The following is a 16,518-nucleotide window of genomic DNA, read 5'->3' as shown; positions in this document are numbered from 1 at the left end:
CAAGTGAGGTCCAATTCCGCCCACCGCTCTGCAAGCTCTATACATCCAAAATCCACATAGTCTCCTCCCGTCTCCTTAGGTCAAGTGCCATCAATCAATTTCTTAGGGCTCCTCTTCAGTGGACTCCCAGCCTGCGGTTGCTCACTCTAGCGCTCCTCGATCGCGCCAGCAGCCAGCAACAGCAGCTTCAGGACCCGCCCTTTCGTCACGCTCCCGTTGCCGTGGCCCATCGGTGGATACACGGCCGATACTTGGCGCCTCGGCCTGGCCACAGCATAAACCGCAGCCAGCACAAGCGTCCAGGTCAGCCGTTGTATGTACTTGGCCAGTAGCTGCACAGGTACCCATTTAGAGGTGGCGCTAGCGTCCCAGCTCCATCACCACCGCCTAATAAGCACCGCCAGGGCCAGAGCCAGAGCAAAAGCATCAACAAAAGAAACAGAAGCATCTTCCATCCTCTCCTCTCCATCCTCTCCGCCCCAAAGTCGATCAAAAGCCCAGCTGTCGCCGCCATGGGTATTTGCAACTCGACATGCTGCGGAGGTGAGCCAGCCCAGATCCGTTGCCCAGTCTCTCTCTATCCGACTTTTTTCTTTCGCCCCTTCTCCGAGTCTTCTCTCTAACTCCCGTTTCCAGGGCGAGCCCGCGATGGCCTCTACGAACCTGCTCTCGCCGATAGCGAGCGAGAGGCGGTTGCCGACCTTCTCCAGTATCTCGAAAACGTGCGTTTACTCCGCTGATGATGGCCTTCGATGCTGCTGGCCATCATTCTTCCCCCTTTGCCGCTCGTGGCTGAAAGCTGACTTGTCTCTACGGATGCAGCGCGGCGAGACCGACTTCTTCTCTGGCGAACCGCTCCGAGCCCTCAGCACGCTGGTTTTCTCGGAAAACATCGATCTACAGCGCAGCGCCAGTTTGACGTTTGCCGAAATCACAGAACGAGGTATGGCCGTCTCGGGCAGCTGGTCTCTGCAGTTGGGGATCACGCAAGGGCGGTGGCGCCGGTGCTAATAACAGAGCTTTGTAGATGTCCGTGAGGTCGATCGCGACACTCTTGAGCCCATCCTGTTTTTGCTACAAAGCCCCGATATCGAGGTCCAGAGAGCTGCCAGTGCGGCACTTGGCAATCTCGCCGTCAACAGTAAGGAAGCGCTTCTACCCGACCAAACCTGACCAGCGTTCTAACTACTGCGTGCGCGCATCTACAGCCGAGAACAAGGTTCTTATTGTCCAGCTCGGTGGCCTGACGCCTCTGATCCGACAGATGCTCTCGCCAAATGTCGAGGTTCAGTGCAACGCCGTAGGATGCATTACAAACCTGGCTACGCATGAGGAGAACAAGGCCAAGATCGCCCGGTCAGGGGCTTTGGGCCCCTTGACTCGACTGGCCAAGTCCAAAGACATGCGAGTTCAAAGGAATGCCACCGGTGCTCTTCTCAACATGACACATTCTGGTGCGTTTCTTTAAATCAACTTTTGTTATTTTTTATACCGTCTCACTTGGTTTCGGAAATTTTCAAGCGGAGACGGCTGTGACGCAATGCGCTGGGCTGCTGCTAACTGCATACCTTGATAGACGAGAACCGGCAACAGCTGGTCAACGCTGGCGCCATCCCCGTCCTTGTCCAGCTTCTGTCTTCTCCAGATGTCGACGTCCAATACTATTGTACGACCGCTCTGAGTAACATTGCCGTCGATTCCAACAACCGCCGGAAACTGGCCTCCTCAGAACCCAAGCTTGTCCAGTCCCTCGTAAATCTCATGGACTCTTCCTCGCCCAAGGTCCAGTGCCAGGCCGCCTTGGCCCTCCGAAACTTGGCCTCCGACGAAAAGTACCAGCTGGACATTGTCCGAGCCAACGGTCTCCACCCTCTTCTTCGCCTCCTCCAGTCATCGTATCTTCCTCTCATCCTCTCCGCCGTCGCCTGCATCCGCAACATCTCCATCCACCCCTTGAACGAGTCTCCGATTATCGAGGCAAACTTTCTGAAGCCCCTGGTGGACCTCTTGGGCTCTACCGACAACGAAGAAATCCAGTGCCATGCCATCTCGACGCTGCGAAACCTGGCCGCTAGTTCGGATCGTAACAAGGCGTTGGTGTTGGAAGCCGGAGCCGTGCAAAAGTGCAAGCAGCTTGTGCTGGATGTCCCCGTTACCGTTCAGTCCGAGATGACGGCCGCCATCGCCGTCCTCGCCCTCAGCGACGACCTCAAGTCTCACCTGTTGAACCTCGGTGTTTGCGATGTCTTGATTCCCCTGACCCACTCGGAGAGCATCGAGGTGCAGGGCAACAGTGCTGCTGCCCTGGGCAACCTATCATCCAAAGGTAAGAAGCTTGCTGGCTATCCTTATCCCCCACTCCATAGCAGCATGAAGCTAACAGACGGTTTGATAGTTGGCGACTACTCCATTTTCGTCCAGAACTGGAACGAGCCCAACGGTGGTGTCCACGGGTACCTGTGCCGCTTCCTCCAGTCCGGTGACGCCACCTTCCAACACATCGCCGTGTGGACGCTGCTGCAGCTGTTCGAGTCCGAGGACAAGACCCTGATTGGCCAGATCGGAAAGGCTGACGACATTATCGAAAACATTCGACTCATTGCCAACCGCCAGGTTGCCGATCCCGAAGTCGAGGAGGAGGACGAAGGCGAGGTGATCAACTTGGCCCAGCGATGTCTCGAGCTCCTGGGCCAGAGCGGCGGATCCAAGGCTCACATTGAAGGCTAAATTCTCTTTGCAAGCCTCGAACAAAGATTAGCAGGTGACTTACAAGTGCTGCTTTGGAACCGTGAACCAGGTTGCGAGGAGGATTAGCGCGGCATGGCGAAGGCGACGGTGTTTTAGGCGTCTCAAGCTTTGTTCCAGATCAAGCCACGAGGGTCGCTGCCTTCCCATCCAAGCTTCCAAGTCTGTTGGGAAGAGGCCTTTTGCCCTCGCATCCTTTTTTGTTTCTGCGGGCTTTGGTCTTCAATTTTTCGTTTTGATAGCTTTTTTTTTTTTACTTCCCCGCTCAGCGAAGAATTCCCGAGGACGTGCTATTTCCAGGAGAGTACTGTTTCTTTCTTTTATACTACGCCAGCCGAAGAGAGAACCTTTTCCGAGGGACTAGGAGGACAAAGTGCCATGTTCCAAGGATGCAGATGTCGGCTTGTTTTCGGTTTTATTTCGTTTTCAGTTTTCCTTTACCCCTTTCTTTTGTACAAAACATATTACGCAGACAATGACTGCGACTCGTTCCGCATGCCTATTGGAATGAAAGTAGAGACAAAGATGACGACGGCGGACTTGAGTGGTTTGGGCATGAGCAAAAGCAGATGTAATTAGACAAGGATATTTGACATGCTTGACATGCAACTGCCCACCTACTGGCCGATTGTCTTATCTAGATGTTTTGGTGACTGGAGTTTAATGATGCTATGCGTTACTTGGTACAGCCGCGCCTTTGTGCGTGGATAGTAAATGTCTGTCTTATTCTGGAGATTTCTGAGTGATGAGATATCATGAGTCTATTCTCTCGAGGCCGTCCTTTGCCCATTGGCGATCCTTCCAGGGCAAAATCTTGCCTATGATCTTGCCCTGAACCAAGGCGAGTGGTAGGGGGCCGAATTGTCTGGAGTCTCGTGAGGCCGGGAGGTTGTCGCCAACGATCCAGCAATGACCCTCAGGGACCTGTTTCCGTTAGTCTCGAGATATATATTACAAATAATCATACGCAGCATTCATGGAACGTGAAGCTCAATACAGCATTCAAAACAGGAAGAAGAGAGAATGGCTTACCTGAATCATTTGATCCTCGCCCGGCTCTCCCGGCGTCCCCAGCGAGACATAGTCGCCCGGCATGCCAATAATCCGCTTGACGCCGTTTTGGCTGGAGAAGATGGGGATCTTGTAGAGGACGAGGTCGCCTACTTTCACGCCGCGGCCGAGGCGGTAACGCATGTCGGCGGCGATCCAGTCGCCGTCGACGGTGAAGGTGGGCAGCATGGAGGGGCCCTGGGCGGGGGAGACCTGGAGGAGGTGGGAGAGGGTGAGGTGGGCGAGGCAGGTGATTTTGAGGGTGGAGATTGTGAAGCGGAGGGGGTGGCCGATGAGGTGGGAGATCATGATGGCTGTGATGATGATGGTGTGGACATGGCTTTTTGTGGTGAGGCTGGGCTGAGATGAGGTTGTATGAGATTGGATACAGTTGTATGATGTGAGATGAAATATGTGTTGTAGTGAGTTGAGAATGAGGGTGGGATTGAGCTGAGAGAAAGTGTCGTATGAGAGTTGGAGGTTATGAGGCTATTCACAATTATTCATGGGGAATTGTTAGTCCTCTCAATACACACATGTGATTGGCTGACTGTGCTTTTTCTAGCACCAAGGGTCCATACTAGACTAAGCTGTGACGCTATATTTTTCCGATGCAGCTCTGTCTTGTCTTTCTCTTTTCCCCTCCATAGAAATGGATTCATTACTAGCGCCGACCTAGAAATATCAACTCCTCGACCTCTGTTTATTCCCAGCTCCAGTGGCTGCTGGCATTGTGTCTTTTCTATATGTTTATACGCTACCTATAACACACAATGGCTGCTACTCGCTGTGTCTGCGACTCTACGAGATTCGCTTCCTTCTTCTCCCGGCCCCTCTCCTCGACCATCAGCTGTCAAGCTTCAAGAAAGAGCTTGCTGCAGCACGTGCCCGCAACACCCTCTCCTTATTCCATCTTCCGAAATCGACCTTCTTCACAACAATTGAGATGCTACGCCGGCACTTCGCGCCCTTACAAAGGCGGCAAAAAACCCTCGGCGAGCCCCCCTTCCGACGAGGACCCGGACAAGGACCGCGGATACGACCGGCGCTTCACGACGCAGCGCGACATTGAGCGGTCCGGCCGCGACCGCCCGCCGTGGGACCACGAGATTACGGATCCGCAGATCATGGTGATTGACAATGGAAGCGCCGAGGGCCCGCTGGCGACGCGGTACGTGCTGACGAAGCTCGAGGAGGGCGAGTCGCTGCGCATGATGACGCCGTACGTCCCCGCTAACAGTGAGACGGGCGCGCCGGCGAAATTCGCTGTGTGCAAGATTGTGAACAAGCGGGATGAGTATGAGAGGCAGAAGCAGCTCAAGGAGCGCAAGAAGACGGCGGTGGCGGCGAAGGCGAAGACCAAGGAGATGGAGCTTACGTGGGCGATTGGAGGGCATGATTTGGCGACAAAGTTACGGCAGATGGGAGGGTTTTTGGGGAAGGGGATGAAGGTTGAGTTGATGATTGGGAAGAAGAAGGGGGGGAGGGCGGTGGAAGTGGATGAGGCGAAGGATGTTTTGAAAAAGGTGCAGGAGGAGATTGAGGCGCAAGGGGCGAGGGAGACGAAGAAGGCTGAGGGACAGGTTGGGGGGACGATGAGGTTGTATCTGGAAGGTGTGAAGAGGTGATGGATGTACGAGTATGGCATGGTGTTGAATCTTTTTGTTTTTGGGTATCCCGTGTATAATAGAAACAGATGTACTATATATGTGTGTACCAAAGGTAGAGAGCCCATATAACCCGACCCCTGATGATGGAATCAATCATCCATGTCAGGCGGCAATCTGTTAACAACGTCGCTTTAGATGGCTGCAAAATAGTTGCCACAATTCCCACGCCAGTCCTTTCTTTTAAGAAGCCAACAACGCCGAATTCCCACGAAAGAAAGAAAGAAAGCAAACAAGCCCCCCCTCCTAGTTGTCGCCATGATCTTTTCCGTCGTCCAGTCATAAAAACCCATTTACATAATCTCGTCATCGTCATCATCCAGCACTGGTGCTGGCGCAGGAGCCGCAGCCACAGAAGCAGTCTTGCCCTTTGCGCCGTCGTCACCGTCCATGTCGTCGTCCGTCTCCCATTCACCACCGTTAGCCTCGTCGTCCTGACCCAGCACCGCAAACGCATTGGCCTTTGTCTCCTGCACGTCCTTGTTGATGTCGTCCCACTTCTTGCTCCTAGCCTGCACGACTTTCGCCTTTCCGAGGCTCTTCTCAAGCTTCTTGCTCGTGCGCTCGACGAAAGCCTCGGCCATCTCGAGGCCCTTTTCCTGGCGCCGGCGGCCCTTTGCGGAGAGCTGGCGGCCGCGCCGGGATTTTTTTGTGACGCCGGCGGAGTGGCGGGCGGCGAGGACGGAAGGGCGGGCGGAATCGGAGGAGGATTTTGTGGATGGGAGGGAGACGTCTTTGAGGGACTTGTCTGTGTTGATGGAGGGGGATGTTGCGCGGCGGGCGGCGCGAGAGCGTTTTGAGGGCGCTGTGGGTGAGAGGTAATTGGGTTAGTACATTGAAAGTATGATTGTGGCTGTAGAGGAAGGATTTGGTATGACAAACCTCTCTTTTGTGTGGGAGCCATGGTAAGGAATTGGGGGAGGGAGAGAGTTGGGTGTGTTGCTTTGCTGGTGGTTGATAGATGGTTCAGTGGATGGACTTTTTTGTGTGGATGGAAATTTACAGACTGGCCGGGTAATCGATAACCGATAAGCCGCGACGGGAATTTATCGACAGCGGCGGTAAGTGGAGCCTTTTCTCTTGTGGTGTGCCGGATGGGTACGTACCTACTCCGGGGGTTGTCTAAAGCTCACTGTTACAGCGATGGATATGTATGGACAGGATATGGAAAAATAGTAGTAGTAGAGCCTCTCTGGCAGAGTCCAAGTAGGGAGTTCTATTAATTTTAAGTAATTGATAAGTATGGGATGTTCCCGCTAAATTGCATAAACATTACTGTTGCAGGCAATCAACTAGAATGCCTCTATATAGAGTCGAGTAGTGTGTCATTCATTGTATCCAACCAAGAACAATACAACCTCATTTTTTCTTTCTTTTTCTTTTTTTTCGTTATTTTTTTCCTTGTTAATTTTTACTTGTTTTCAAACCGGTATTTCACACCTGTTCATTGCTTGCCCACCATGGAAATGACATGTCTGGCTGAATGGAGCCCATGCCCCAGTACGTCTGCATATTGTCGAGTGAAAATGAGTTGAGCGAGTCGGCACTGCACGATCCGTCGAGATCAGGCCCTGAAATCGATGGCGGGCCCGGGCTAGGTGGTATCTGGTGAATGGGCGTCCTGGGCTGCTTGCTGCTGTTACCGTTGATGCTGCTGTTGCTGCTACTGCTCCCCATGGGTAGTCCTAGAACCTCGCGGGCGATGGCCTGGACCTCGTGGAGATTGCTGCCGGCCTGCGACCACACGTTGGCCATGGCCTTGTGGCAGCCGATGCTCATGCGGATCTGGTCGCGCGCCACGGCGAGCTTCTGGCCGCGGAGGGTGTAGCGGCAGGCGGCGAGCAGGGAGAGCGTGCCGGTGGTGAGCATGCAGACGACAAAGGGCGTGTGGCTGCAGGGCTTCGTGGGTAAGGCGAGGAGGCCGATTTGGGCCTCGGCGGCACGGATGCATTTGATGGTGTGGATGGAGCGGAACTCTGCGTTGTCGGAGTGGGTGCCTGCTGGAGGGGGGGTTGAGCAGCTTGAGATGCATTCTAGGGCGTCGAAGGCGCAGTTGGAGAATGGCCGGTGAAGGCCTACAGTTGTTCTGTGGAGAGAGATAAGTATGGGGAGGAAATACATGGATGTCGATTAGAGAAGCTTACGCATGAAGAGCCATCATGGCTTGGAATATTAGCTCGTCTACCTGGCCATCCGCTGAAAAGATGTCTTTTTTGCACTCTGGCAGCAGCAGCAACCATCCCTCAATGATGGAGTCGACAGAGTCGAGCACCCTGGGCGACGGGCCTCCCGTGTCTGATGAATTTGGTGATATCGAGAGGGCTCTACACATGGCTGATGCCATACCGCGAACAGCGCCTATTAGGTAGGCAAAGGATGAGAAGACAGTGTCTTCGGAGCTGAACTCGCGGGAGTTGAACTCGTCCAATGTTTTTGGATGTGGGATATTCTTTGGCCCGTCAGTAACAATGTTTGAGTCACGATATTCAAATGCATGATGCAATTACTCACTCCTTCCTCGTACTCTTCTTCCTCGCACGGAAGATCAGTCGTGGCGTCGACGGAAAACGTGGCAAAGCCAGCATTGCGTTTGATGGCAGAGTAATACGCATCGATCATGTACACCTGCCACCATGTGCGCCGCCAGGATTCCTCTAGAACGGCATCTCCTTCTCCGTGGTCTACGGCAAATTCACGCCGATGCATTCCCATGTCGAGCGCGAGCTGGATCGCCGTGTCTATGTGGTGTCTTGACTTGGCCGTCTTACCGCGCCAGTACATGCTAGCAGAGAAGATGGTGTGGCATTGGACCATGAAGAAGTTGACCGACGTTGGTGGTATTTGGGCAATGGCTGAGGCTGCGAGCTCTTCTAACTCCAGGCATTTTGGCCGCAGTGATGGCTGGTTGCTGCTTAGGTAGACGCTGCCGATGAAGCGCATCACGTATACCAGTGGCCGAAGTTCATCTTGCCGGATCGGGTCCTGTAGGTAGCGCTCTAGGAACCGACGAGGAAGTACACAAGGATGATAGCGGTGGAAGCAGTTGTAGTAGACGTCTATGAATGCGTCCCTAGTGATGTCAACAGATTGCAGGTCCGTCGACGGCAGCACAACGCTGGAATTAGACCAAGAATCGTCTGGAGGCGTGTATAAGCTGGGATCAATGGCCGGCTGCTGCGGAACTAGGCTAGATGGCAGAACGTTGTTGAGGTGAGACACTGAATGAGACCGAGCCTCAGTGCGTCTCATCACCGCCTCACCACTGAAGCCTCCGTCGATGCTCCCTGCGGGCGAAAGCTGGCCGTTGTTCCTTGCAGCAGCCAGAGCGGCTTGATTTCGGCGAGCAGCCAATGCGGCTCGATCAAGGCCGCCGCGTCTCGACTTTGCATAGCTGCATTCCTTGTCCTCCTCGATGCAGCGAGCACACCGCGGCTTCTTTGCGTCACAGCGGACGTGCCGGGTTCGACAGGGCAGACAGGCTAGTGACACTCGGCTGCCGGAGGACGGTTTAGGGGAGCCGCCCTTGCCGGCCGAGAGTTCAGAGTCCGGATCCATGGGTTGAATTGTGTGTGTGCTTTGTGAGTCTGTAGTTGGTTGGCTTGTGAGTGAGCGGCTTCCCGCAGGCTCTCTCTCAGCGTCTGTCTCTCAGTGTTGCGGCAACCTGATGCCGCCAGATCGATGATTGATAATCGGCTGGACCCCTAAAAACGGTGGGGGATATCCACGACAATGCGGGCAGCAATCTCGCTGGCAATACGTGAGTCCACGAGGCTCTTGGAAGTTCCAGGGGGCATGAGGAGGGCAATTGGTGAATTGCAGCTCGGGGCCCAGCGCGTTGTATACCGTTTTGGACCCCGCGGGTATCCGGCTCGGGTATCCGCCACATCGGATACCCGCCGGTTCGATTCAAGCTTATACCAGGCCCGTCCGGAGATGCAAAATCTCACCCGCACGTTCGACGCCGCATCCTTTTGCCTCGCCTCGTAAAACTCTGTGGCTAAATTTGCAAAGAGTGGGAATGGCCTTTGGGAAGCGATTGGAAGGGATAATTATTGGCCTTTTTTGCTTAGAATGACGGGGGTCCCGGCTGCGAAATAGCGCATGATTGACCCCGTATAGAGCAGTGACACTGTATGTGATGCATGGCACTAGGATACGCGAAGAAGCTGGCCTAGGAAGCAGCTCGGACAAAATAGAAGAACTTGGTTTTAAGCTCGTTTAAAGTCTCTTTCTAGTGCTTACGTGGATTACTTGCGGTTTACGAAGAGAATAGTCCGCATAGAGTCTCTTGGCGGGATGAGTAAGTTGAGAACAGTAAGTCGTGTCTTTTGGCACAACTTGGGTGGGCTTTAACATGAGTTCCCGCTGCTGCTTCAATATGCAAGTACCTACCTACATGAGCACAATGTAAGCAGCCACGCAAAGCATTGCCGGAAAGGTAAAATAAGAGACTCTACGGCATATACCCGTTCTATAGAGTATAAAGAGAGAGGCTGACGGTCTCATCGTACTTGACAAATCTCTCCCTCCTTCTCTGTGTCTTGCTTACCTGCTGCAAGTTGACTCGTCCTAATACACGTAAATGCAGCCTTCTGCAGATGCTCGCCGTCCTCTCGTCCACAATGCCATTTACGGTTACGCCGGAGCTGGCCACCCCCATTTTTCGTTCCGCTAGCTAACGTTATTCTTATCTTTGTGTCAAATGCTCAACTTGGCACAACCGCTACTCTCAGTGGCGATGATCCCCGGGTTGCATGGTGGAGATTGAAGATTTGAATTCCCACGAACCGGTCTTGCGAAACAATGGCGGCGGCGTCAAACAGTTGTTAACGTCTTCCTTCGTCTCGGGGACTCATGACTAAGGTGCTGTGAGTCCATCTCGTTTCAAATCGGAATCGTGACGGGATCAAGCCACTCCGCGTGGCCACCCGGGTATCCGTTTTGGGAACTCGGGATAGACGACGACGATGGCATGGCAATGGCGGCTTCTCGATGCGCAATGCGCACTGCGTCGTATGTTTTTTTTTCTCTTTTCGGAACCGGTTTTCGTGTGTTTTGGATCTCTTTTGCCTGTCTGCAATTGTGTATAAAAGGGCTAGTTGGAAGTTCTCGTTTCGTATGTCTCAAACTTAGAAGCAAAACAAGCATTTGATGTTAACGCATCACATCAGATGCAACACATCAGACGCAACCTCACAACTCGTCAATACAGCACAAACGCCATGGCTCAAAAGATTGTCATCATTGGCTCTGGCTTTTCCGGCCTCTACAGCGCCTTAGCCGCCAGGCGACTCATTGAGGAGAACAAAGACCGTGTCGGCAATGGCATCGACGTCGTGATGGTTGCTCCTGAGCCCAAGCTCGTCACTAGGCCGCGCCTTTACGAAGCCAACGCTGCTGGCATGTCAGCCCCGCTGAGCGAACTTTTGAACGCCACGGGCGTTGGGTTTGTGCGAGGAGTTGTTGATGTGATCCGTACCAAGGACAAGCAAGTGGAGGTTGTTGATCCTACGGGTGAGCGATCGAGCATTTCGTATGATAGGCTGGTCCTGGCGGCGGGAAGTCGTGTGGTGAAGCCAAACCTCCCCGGCCTGCGCGAGCACGCCTTCAGCATCGATACTATCACCGATGCGGCAGAGCTCGAGGCCCATCTTGGACGCTTGGCGGCGCTGCCCTCGAGCCCCGAGAGAAACACCGTGGTTGTGTGTGGAGGTGGGTTCACGGGCATCGAGCTCGCCACGGAACTCCCTCGGCGCTTACGAGCAATTCTGGGGATGGCTGAGAAGGTGAGGGTCGTTGTCGTCGAGAAATCAGATGTCATTGGCCCTGATCTGGGCGAGAACCCTCGCCCGGTTATCGCTCAGGCCCTCGGCGACCTCGAGGTCGAGACTAAACTGGGCAACGCCGTGGCCTCGATCGATGCTCGCGGCGTGGTTACGGCTTCAGGAGAGCGGATCGATGCCCTCACGGTCGTCTGGACTGCTGGAGTGGAGGCCACGCCCCTGACTCGACAGATTCCCGGGGACAAGGACAGGCAAGGACGACTACTTGTCGACTCTGATCTTCGCGTCCCGTCGTGCCCCGACGTCTTCGCCACCGGCGACGCGGCTTCAGCTCAGACCGACGACAAGGGTAACCGTACGCTCATGTCGTGCCAGCACGCGATTCCGCTTGGCCGTTCCGCCGGACACAACGTTGCTGCCGATCTGCTCAAGATTCAGGGCCAGCCATACCTGCAGCCCTCGTACGGAACGTGTCTCGACCTTGGCGGCTGGGGCGCCGTCGTGTGCGATGGATGGGATCGAAAAATCTTCAAGTCAGGTGGACCGGCCAAGGAGATTAAGAACTGGATCAACAGTTGCGTGATCTACCCTCCCAAGGCAAACGCGAAGGAGGCCTTTGACGCGGCTAACCCCATGGTGAATCAAATCTCGGTCCTTTGAAATCAAAGATGCTCAGATTTGTAATTCATGTGCTTTTGTTTGTTTGGGCACTGTGTTTTGAAGCTGTTCAAAAGTTAGTCAAGCATTAGCAAGGAAATGTCTGCATGAGGTGAATGGCGGAGAGCGAGAAAAGGGAGATGTTGGAAGGACTGATAGACTCAACTCATTCTAGTCATTGTAGCATGGAGCGTTATAGTGGAGCATATAGAGTAGACATTCAATAGAGATAGAGTAGAGAGAATCTGATGATGTTTGTGATTGACATTGTGCTCTTGGCATTCGTGTAGCAGTGAGTCAATACAGGTCATGTGTGATGAAGCTGTGCAGGCAAGGGGTGATGTCGTAAGCCCCCTTTTTTGTGGTGTTGACATTAGAATTAAGAATAGAATCCATCGACTTCTCCCTACTTGACAAATATGGATGGAATATCGCTCATATATAACTGTTGCTTTACCTATGCGGCAGTACGGGAGTAATCGGTTCTTTTTATTCTTTTGCTCTGCTCTTTGACTCCTTTTTGGGAATGTTTATACTGTGGGGTCACTTACCTTTGCCACCAGTTCCGAGGCATACGAGGTCAAGGCTCTTCATTAGGCGCCCGATCGTATTGACAGCCAAGCCGGAGATGTCTTATCCCCCTCCTTCTTTCCAGTATTTAACATCTCCAGAAGTGAATTTTGGGCTTAGCCAGTTACATAAATGAGGGGTAAGCAATTGTCAATCAAAGTATATATATAATTGGACGAACTGGCTATGGGATTTGAGGATGGTCTTTCTATGAGTGTTGTGAGCCGAGATAGTTATCCGAACCGCATCAGCTCTGGAGATTCTCCCCTTTGTAGCAATTTATGGGACGGTTTCGGGTTAGTCACCGGAGACCATGGTCTCATCTTCATGTATGAATAATCCTCTATAATTGTAAAATCAGATTGCAGTATGCGGCATTGTCTAGGTCTTTTATTTGTCTAGACTATGTAAGTGATTTTTGAGATAAGAAAGAGAACAATTGTTTCGGGCTTCAGCCTGCGATAGTGTACATGACTACTGCAGCTATAATCCATCGAAGGCTGTAATCGAGAACACGCTGCTTTCCCCCGTTTACTATATTATACTAACTATATAATTAATATAATATACTTGAGAAAATATTTTATTCTATTTACTAATATACATATAAGCATTTAGCCCTTAGGAATCTCCCTACTCGATAATATTAGATCTTGGATCCAGGGAATAGATCACCACCAAGAATTCCCTGTACAGGACTAGTGCGCGCGTATAGAATAAGCATAGGTCCTATTCAGTATCGTATCAGCAGTTACTTGCTCTATACTGAAAGGTGAGACTTGTCATGATTCCATTCACATGAAAGGTGAGACTTCTCATGATTCCATTCACATGAGGGCCGAGGATAATTTCACAAAATCTCATTCCCTAATCTAGGAATTATAAATATGGTCGAGTGCCGGCCTGTCCCCAAGTCAAGCTGACCGCGTTTACGCATCAATCTCAATCAATCCCAAGCCGCTATCACTCTATAACAATCTAAACCCTTCACGATGAAGACCACAACTTTCTTCTCGGCCACAGTCGCTGCCCTCTCAGTGCTCATCGCTCCCGCTGTTGCTGATTCGCACGCTGACTTTGTCCTCTTTCGCGGCGAAGGCTGCACCGGAAGCACCCTCACACTAGATGAATACCTCGGCGATAATGCTGTCTCGTCCCCCTTGGGCGAAGGTTTCTCCTCGGCTAGACTCCAGAATCCCGACGGCGGCCATGCGTTCGGAGTCTGCGGTCAGGGCTTTTCATGCGGCGGAGCTCACGTCATCCTCGACACTACCAACTGCTTCCAGCTCGAACAGTCGAATGGAAACTTGATCCATATCGACAAGACCTGCGTTGACGCTGGTTGCTTCTCCTAAGCGCATATTGTTAGAATGGCGCTGAGACTTATAGCGCACCGGCACGAGGGGGCCATCTCTTAACCACAAGTTATGGCGGAAGATATGAGGGTTTCACAAAAGTAGATAGAAATCAATGCGATAATCTCTTTGCATGAAGTCACTGGCTCGTCATGTTGAAAAGGTACCTCTGCACGCACACATACGCATAGCATAGGACTGCATGTAGAATCCTGATGCAGCCTCATTCATTTGACTCTCTAGACTGGTATGCAGCGTGTTGTAATCTTTCGAATTCCGTGATGTAACCGAGACTTGGTAGGGTAGCTTGTAAAATATACCTTGACTTGCCATTAGAATAGTCGTCGAATTAACGGTGTTGATAACGAGGTCAGCCGTTGCGGTGTCCCGTTCACACATACCTTTTCCCTTCCTTGCTTAATCACAGACATCGGAGATTGTATTACAGATTCAAATCTTTAAATGAATACAGTAACAACTTTCCACCTAGCGTAAGCATTTCAACTATCGTAATACACAGAAGGGTTAGCCGTTGTAAATAATTTGTAGTAGTATTCTTAAGTCTTGTAATAAACGCCTGTGTCTGTTGCGAAACCGGAAACCGGAAACTAGTGCTGTAATCGATCAAACTTATCGATCGAAGGGTCAGGATCATTAAGATTTGATCCATAAGCCTATTGATCGATATTATGTGAATGTATGTAGGTAGGTATAGTGTACCTTATAGCTAAAGCCGCTTCAAACAGCGGCATGCGCCAGCCAAATTCGGCGGCAGTAGCAGTGCATTCTTGATTAAATCTGTAATTATGCATATTTTTGGCTGAAATCGTATTAGCAGTTGTAATCACAGTGACTAGCCCGTAATCATGCATACCAAGCCTGTACAATAATCTGACAAATCGTAATGCTACCTATGAGAAGCCGGCCTTCTTATGCAAACGCAGCAGTTGGTTAAGTAGCTCTAATATGCTTACCGGGCTGCTGACGCTTGGTATGTGGTGACATACATGACTGCATCGCCAGATTCAATCGCAGCGTTGCATCACAACAATCTTAAAGGGCCAAGTAGGGAAATAACTGGCCCATTGCCGAGTGATTGGCCTAGTAGTTTCACGCCATTGGTCAGATAACTCCGTTCCTGGGCTTTTCTTACGTACACTTGGCCTTTTCTGAGCATCTAAAGTTATGTTGTTTAGTGAGCTCGGAGATATTAACGGGCCATAATACTTAATCCGGTAGATACAAGGATACGTATATACTCGTATATATATATAACTGAAACTGAACTGCATGAATGTTATAATCTTCGGAGTAGACTTATCTTCAGTTTATTGTAACCGATCAGTATAAGAAACTCATAAGCGCGGCCGGTATACCGCATATTAGCTATAACTAGACTCAAGGTGAGATGGTTCTGACAATTCTCAGACTCGTTGATGTTGTATTAGGACGAGCTAATACTGTTATCTAGAGGGGGAAAAAAAAAAATCCTAATATGGCTGAAGATCCTCTTGCCGGTCTTGACGAGGACTTTCTCCTCTATGCTCAAGCCTTTACTAAAGAACTGCACCGCGACGTCTACCCTTCGATAGACCCAACAAGTCCCGCATTGTCGCAAGCGGGTAAAGTCGTAATAATCACCGGTGCAAGCAAAGGATTAGGACGAAGGGTAAAAGATCTTACCGCAATTATTGCGAAACCTAGTTGCTGATGTGTGTTTAGGGATTCGTGCCGTCCTTTGCCAAGGCGGGAGCTAAAGCAATTGTGCTTGTTGCCCGCAACTCTGCTCAGCTGCAAGAATCGGCGGAAGCGCTGACAAAAGAATACCCAAACACAAAGTTCTTGCCTGTTACGTGCGATATCAAGGACGAGGCGTCTGTGAGGGCAGTGTTTCGACAGGTCAAGGAGGCATTTGGGACTGCCGATGTTTTGGTGAACAATGCGGGTACCCCAGACGATGTCAAGCCTTTGCGGCACGCCAACATTGACAATCTTTGGCACGGAATTGTAAGAAACAAGTTATATTCTTCAGGTTGAAGCAGTTTATGGACTAACACCACTTAAAGGAAGTCAACATCAAGGGTACTATTCTCATGACTCAAGAATTCCTCAATCTGGTGGGCACAACTAAAGAGGCCACCATTGTCAACCTGTCGTCTGCCATGGCATTTGTGCCCCTACCTGGACAGGCCAGCTATACTCTGTCTAAGCTTGCAATTGCACAGCTGTCTGCGTTCATCGCTCTGGAGAACCCCAACGTGCGGGCCGTCAGCGTTCATCCGGGAACAGTCATGACAGACCTCTTGACTCCATCTCTCCAAAAATTTGCAAAGGACGCGCCGGAACTAGTGGGCGGATTGTCCGTCTGGCTGACGACCAAGGATGCGGCTTTCTTGAATGGTCGATACATCACTGCGAATTGGTCTGTGGATGAGCTGGTGCGCCGTCAAGCTGAGATTGTTGATGGAAAGAAGTTGGTGATTAACCACACAGGAGAACTTGCGTACTAGTGCAAACAAGCGTCTCGAATCATGAAATGATGAGATGAACATATAATTGATAGCATGTAAAAGAAATACCACTAGTCAATTGCCAAGTACTCAGGAAGCCGAGTTCTCTAGAGATTCTATTATTGAGTGAGCGCTCATCTTACCTCGCTAATTTCTTAGTATTTTGTCACAGTGCTACACG

General features: G+C 51.4%; 8 protein-coding genes across 8 annotated transcripts; 5 read left to right on the top strand and 3 right to left on the bottom strand.

Moving 5' to 3' along the window:
• Positions 1-512: 512 nt before the first annotated feature.
• On the top strand, positions 513-2,727 carry T069G_00125 (armadillo/beta-catenin-like repeat domain-containing protein; the record flags this gene model as incomplete). Its single annotated transcript, XM_056167335.1, has 7 exons — positions 513-543; positions 637-722; positions 823-943; positions 1,028-1,141; positions 1,209-1,454; positions 1,577-2,326; positions 2,396-2,727. The coding sequence occupies 7 exons, from the start codon at positions 513-515 to the stop codon at positions 2,725-2,727; spliced, it is 1,680 nt and encodes a 559-aa protein (XP_056032651.1).
• A 771-nt stretch (positions 2,728-3,498) lies between these two features.
• On the bottom strand, positions 3,499-4,104 carry T069G_00124 (uncharacterized protein; the record flags this gene model as incomplete). Its single annotated transcript, XM_056167334.1, has 2 exons — positions 3,499-3,669; positions 3,778-4,104. 2 exons carry the CDS (start codon positions 4,102-4,104, stop codon positions 3,499-3,501), a joined length of 498 nt encoding a protein of 165 aa, XP_056032650.1.
• A 464-nt stretch (positions 4,105-4,568) lies between these two features.
• On the top strand, positions 4,569-5,423 carry T069G_00123 (uncharacterized protein; the record flags this gene model as incomplete). Its single annotated transcript, XM_056167333.1, has 1 exon — positions 4,569-5,423. One exon carries the CDS (start codon positions 4,569-4,571, stop codon positions 5,421-5,423), a length of 855 nt encoding a protein of 284 aa, XP_056032649.1.
• A 332-nt stretch (positions 5,424-5,755) lies between these two features.
• Positions 5,756-6,366, bottom strand: T069G_00122 (alb1 domain-containing protein; the record flags this gene model as incomplete). Its single annotated transcript, XM_056167332.1, has 2 exons — positions 5,756-6,267; positions 6,345-6,366. 2 exons carry the CDS (start codon positions 6,364-6,366, stop codon positions 5,756-5,758), a joined length of 534 nt encoding a protein of 177 aa, XP_056032648.1.
• A 530-nt stretch (positions 6,367-6,896) lies between these two features.
• T069G_00121 (fungal specific transcription factor domain-containing protein) lies at positions 6,897-9,017 on the bottom strand (the record flags this gene model as incomplete). Its single annotated transcript, XM_056167331.1, has 4 exons — positions 6,897-7,548; positions 7,607-7,911; positions 7,974-8,644; positions 8,723-9,017. 4 exons carry the CDS (start codon positions 9,015-9,017, stop codon positions 6,897-6,899), a joined length of 1,923 nt encoding a protein of 640 aa, XP_056032647.1.
• A 1,667-nt stretch (positions 9,018-10,684) lies between these two features.
• On the top strand, positions 10,685-11,905 carry T069G_00120 (pyridine nucleotide-disulfide oxidoreductase domain-containing protein; the record flags this gene model as incomplete). The annotated part of the gene is made up of 1 exon (XM_056167330.1): positions 10,685-11,905. One exon carries the CDS (start codon positions 10,685-10,687, stop codon positions 11,903-11,905), a length of 1,221 nt encoding a protein of 406 aa, XP_056032646.1.
• Positions 11,906-13,464: 1,559 nt separating this feature from the next.
• On the top strand, positions 13,465-13,827 carry T069G_00119 (uncharacterized protein; the record flags this gene model as incomplete). Its single annotated transcript, XM_056167329.1, has 1 exon — positions 13,465-13,827. One exon carries the CDS (start codon positions 13,465-13,467, stop codon positions 13,825-13,827), a length of 363 nt encoding a protein of 120 aa, XP_056032645.1.
• Positions 13,828-15,322: 1,495 nt separating this feature from the next.
• Positions 15,323-16,337, top strand: T069G_00118 (short chain dehydrogenase domain-containing protein; the record flags this gene model as incomplete). The annotated part of the gene is made up of 3 exons (XM_056167328.1): positions 15,323-15,496; positions 15,550-15,834; positions 15,894-16,337. 3 exons carry the CDS (start codon positions 15,323-15,325, stop codon positions 16,335-16,337), a joined length of 903 nt encoding a protein of 300 aa, XP_056032644.1.
• Between the last annotated feature and the right edge of the window lie 181 nt (positions 16,338-16,518).

This window comes from Trichoderma breve, chromosome 1 (genome assembly GCF_028502605.1).
Source record: "Trichoderma breve strain T069 chromosome 1, whole genome shotgun sequence".
Classification (NCBI taxonomy): Eukaryota; Fungi; Ascomycota; class Sordariomycetes; order Hypocreales; family Hypocreaceae; genus Trichoderma; species Trichoderma breve.
This window is presented reverse-complemented; position numbering and strand designations above follow the sequence as displayed.